The 3527-nt window shown below is 37.6% G+C and overlaps 1 protein-coding gene across 1 annotated transcript; it reads left to right on the top strand.

Annotated features, from left to right (window-relative positions):
- Positions 1–360: 360 nt before the first annotated feature.
- Positions 361–3527, top strand: LOC133304732 (uncharacterized). The gene is made up of 2 exons (XM_061504781.1): positions 361–1336; positions 2095–3527. Exons 1-2 carry the CDS (start codon positions 626–628, stop codon positions 3397–3399), a joined length of 2016 nt encoding a protein of 671 aa, XP_061360765.1. The 5' UTR covers positions 361–625; the 3' UTR covers positions 3400–3527.

Here is a 3527-nt window from a genome sequence, read left to right on the forward strand (position 1 = left end):
TAGCATGGCTATAATTTTAAGTCATGCAAATAATTATGTATGAAAAGAAATTACGCCTAAAACTAGTAACAAAAAATTATGTGCCCTCTATATCTCTTTTTTTCTTTTTACGTGCCCAGCTAAGTGGGTGCTGATGCTCCATGTCTTGCTATAAATGACACAATCCTCGAAATTTCCTCAAGGGAATGAAAACAACGTAGTGGGGTCTAATGATTTATATAATTTAATAAATATCCTTTGGCTGAGAGGTCACAGACCCCAAGAATCTCAATCTTTCAATGCCTTCTTTTTTAACTTTTTGCTCCACCATAGAGATAAGAACCACCTTCCCTCACAAATCCTTTCTTGTGGTCATTTTCCTTTTGTCATCTAACATCCTGTGACAACATTTTATAGTTAGCTTCATGTTGGCCAATTACGGCATCCTAGTTTGGTTACCTTGTACTTCACTATTCACAATTTTCAATGGTCCAAGAGAATAATAAGCATATCTTTTCTCAGTGATGTGCTTTCACTTTATGCATTCATGGGGTTCTAAAAAGCCACTTGGTTCTTGTGCTTGGAACTGGAAATAAACACAGTGGTAGAGACTAGAGAGTGTTTTTTCTTGTAAATTGGTGTTACCATGTCTTCCTCGTACTTCCCTCTTCGTTGGGAGAGCACAGGAGACAAATGGTGGTATGCAACTCCAATTGATTTTGCAGCTGCAAATGGTCTCTATGATTTGGTCATTGAGCTTCTCCACCTTGACACTAACCTCCTCATTAAGCTCACTTCACTTCGTAGAATTCGCCGCCTTGAAACTGTGTGGGATGATGAGGCTCAGTTTGAAGATGTTGCTAAGTGTCGTTCCAAGGTTGCAAGGAATCTTCTGCTTGATTGTGAGATAGGAAGTGGGAACAACTCTCTCATTCGTGCTGGCTATGGTGGATGGCTTCTCTACACTGCTGCTTCAGCTGGGGATGTTGACTTTGTTAAGGAATTGTTGGGAAGAGACCCTTTGCTTGTGTTTGGTGAAGGAGAGTATGGTGTCACTGACATACTTTATGCTGCAGCTAGGGGCAAAAACTCTGAGGTCTTTTTGCTCCTGTTTGGTTCTGCCCTCTCAAGAAAAGAGTTTCTTAGCAGCACTGGAGCAGAATTGGGAGAGAAGTTAGATGAAGGTGCTTGGGTTTTCAATAGGGAAATGGTGAACAGGGCCATTCATGCTGCTGCTAGAGGAGGGGATTGGGAAATACTGAACAAGTTTCTAGCAAGTGTTTCTGAGATTTTATCCTATAGAGATGCTCAAGGATGTACAGTCTTGCATTCAGCAGCAGGAAGAGGCCAAGTTGAGGTGAGGCAGATTACTTAAAAGTGCTTGTAGAAAATTCATGAGCACTTTCTTGTTTAATTGTGTTGTTATATTATACTTGGAATTCATAAGGACATAGGTATCATATTTTTATATAAACTAGAGAAAAACTCGGTATATTTCAAGGGTCACTTGAATACACTTTTCTTCATTTGGCCAGCAGAGGCTGTATAAATTTAATTGTAAACTGGGGAAAAAACGAAAAGAAAATGTAATTGGCTTATAATTAAAAGTTTCTAAATTATCAATCAGAAAATTTAGGCTTATCATGAGATTATCTTATTTAGGAGAGTATGAAAAGGCATGAACCTTTTCATGTTGGGTTGGATATAGATATTACAGAACATCTAGTTCGTTGCATTTTCAAGCTTTTCCATAGATCAGGCTCCTTAAAGATAAGTGTGACATATAAGATTTTTAGTACACTGTTCAAATAATACCATACACATTTAGGTGAATTCCTCATACAATATTTCTTAATGCTTTATTCCAATTGGCTCCGTTTGGCACCTGACTTAGGGGTAGAACCCATAGAATCTTGTATATATAGACTCAAACCAGAGAATGTTAAATATTTTGCATTCTTGCTTATTTTTGTGACTGCCGCTTGCCTTCAAATTTGATACTTTTGGGGACAGTTAATGCTAGAAAAGTTCAGTATGTCCAAATTTACTTCTAGCATTTCATTGGGATTAATAATAAATTAACCGTTGCTTATTTTCATTATTTTAATGATGCAGGTAGTGAGAAATCTAATTGTATCATCTGATATTATCAACTCAACTGATGCTCAAGGCAATACAGCATTGCATGTGGCTTCTTATAGAGGTTACTTACCTGTGGTAGAGATTCTGATTCGAGCATCTCCCTCATTAGCAATGTTAACCAATCACTATGGAAATACTTTTGTTCATATGGCAGTTGTTGGTTTCAGAAGCCCTGGTTTCTATAGATTGGACAAGCACACTGAGCTCATGAAGCAATTGATAAGTGAAAAGATTGTGAACATGCAGGACATCATCAATGTGAGGAACAATGATGGAAGAACAGCTCTTCATGTAGCTGTGATTCATAACATCCCATGTGATGTAGTGGAATTATTGATGTCTGTTCCATCAATTGATTTGAACATTCGTGATGCTGATAGGATGACCCCTCTGGATCATCTGAAGCAAAGACCAAGATCAGCATCTTCTGAAATTTTAATCAAGCAACTGATTTCAGCTGGAGGGATTTCTAATTGCCAGGATTATATGGCAAGAAATGCTCTTGTTACTCATTTGAAAACACATGGTATTGGAGCCAGTCCTGGAACTTCATTCAGAATATCAGATGCTGAGATATTCTTGTACACTGGAATTCAGAATTCATCTAATGTCAATTATGATCAGGCAAGTATAGAATCAAATCCATGCTCTAGTGAACTAAACAATTATGAGTCAGCCAATTCCCCATGTAACAGCAATTCTAGTTCTGTCAATTATGCTGCAAGGAGCTTAAAGTTTCTTATCCAGTGGCCTAAGAAAAGAGAGACAAAAGCAACCACCTCAGAGTTGGAAGATGGTGATTCTGTGAGTTCTTTCAGTTCAAGGAAAAACTTGGAAAACTTTCCAGTCCCATTAAGGCAAAGATACTCAAAAACATGCTCTCTTCCAAACAACAAAAGAACACTATCTATAAGGACTTATCTTCCAAGTCCTTCTTCCAAAAAATATTTTACTGCAGGCCTAATGCAAGGGGTAATTCAAGTAAAGCCACATGTGCCTCTTCATGTTCATTCAACTTCTAGTCGTTTTCAAGAATTATCTATTTCTTCTCATTCTTCGACCAATAAACAAAAACGTGTTGATATAATGGGACCCTCTTGCTCCAATCTGCCAATAGATGATGGTACCCTACAGTTGAACTACAAGCAGGGCTCCTTCAACAAGAAATTGATGAACCAATATTTTTCTTTTGGAGCACAAGAACAGGTTGTGGAAGATGCAAATAGCTGTACACGGTCAAAAAGCAGTTATAAGCGTTTCAGTTCTTTAGTTGCATAAATGTTATTATGAGCCATTTTGTAAGAAAGAGTACATACTCTCACTCAAGAACTTGTTATGATCACATGTTCGAAAAAGTTTGTGTAAACTATGCATAATAATATCTGCACATAGTATAGCCCTGCAAG

Source organism: Gastrolobium bilobum, unplaced genomic scaffold (genome assembly GCF_033153095.1).
Source record: "Gastrolobium bilobum isolate Gb01-03AN ecotype WA unplaced genomic scaffold, APGP_CSIRO_Gbil_v1 utg11974, whole genome shotgun sequence".
Taxonomy (NCBI): Eukaryota; Viridiplantae; Streptophyta; class Magnoliopsida; order Fabales; family Fabaceae; genus Gastrolobium; species Gastrolobium bilobum.

Excerpts from the sequence above, each read along its gene's own strand:
- LOC133304732 (XM_061504781.1), top strand. The coding sequence starts at position 626 with ATGTCTTCCTCGTACTTCCCTCTTCGTTGGGAGAGCACAGGAGACAAA. Across the intron at positions 1,337-2,094 it reads CAGGAAGAGGCCAAGTTGAG|GTAGTGAGAAATCTAATTGT; the intron begins GTGAGGCAGATT and ends TTAATGATGCAG.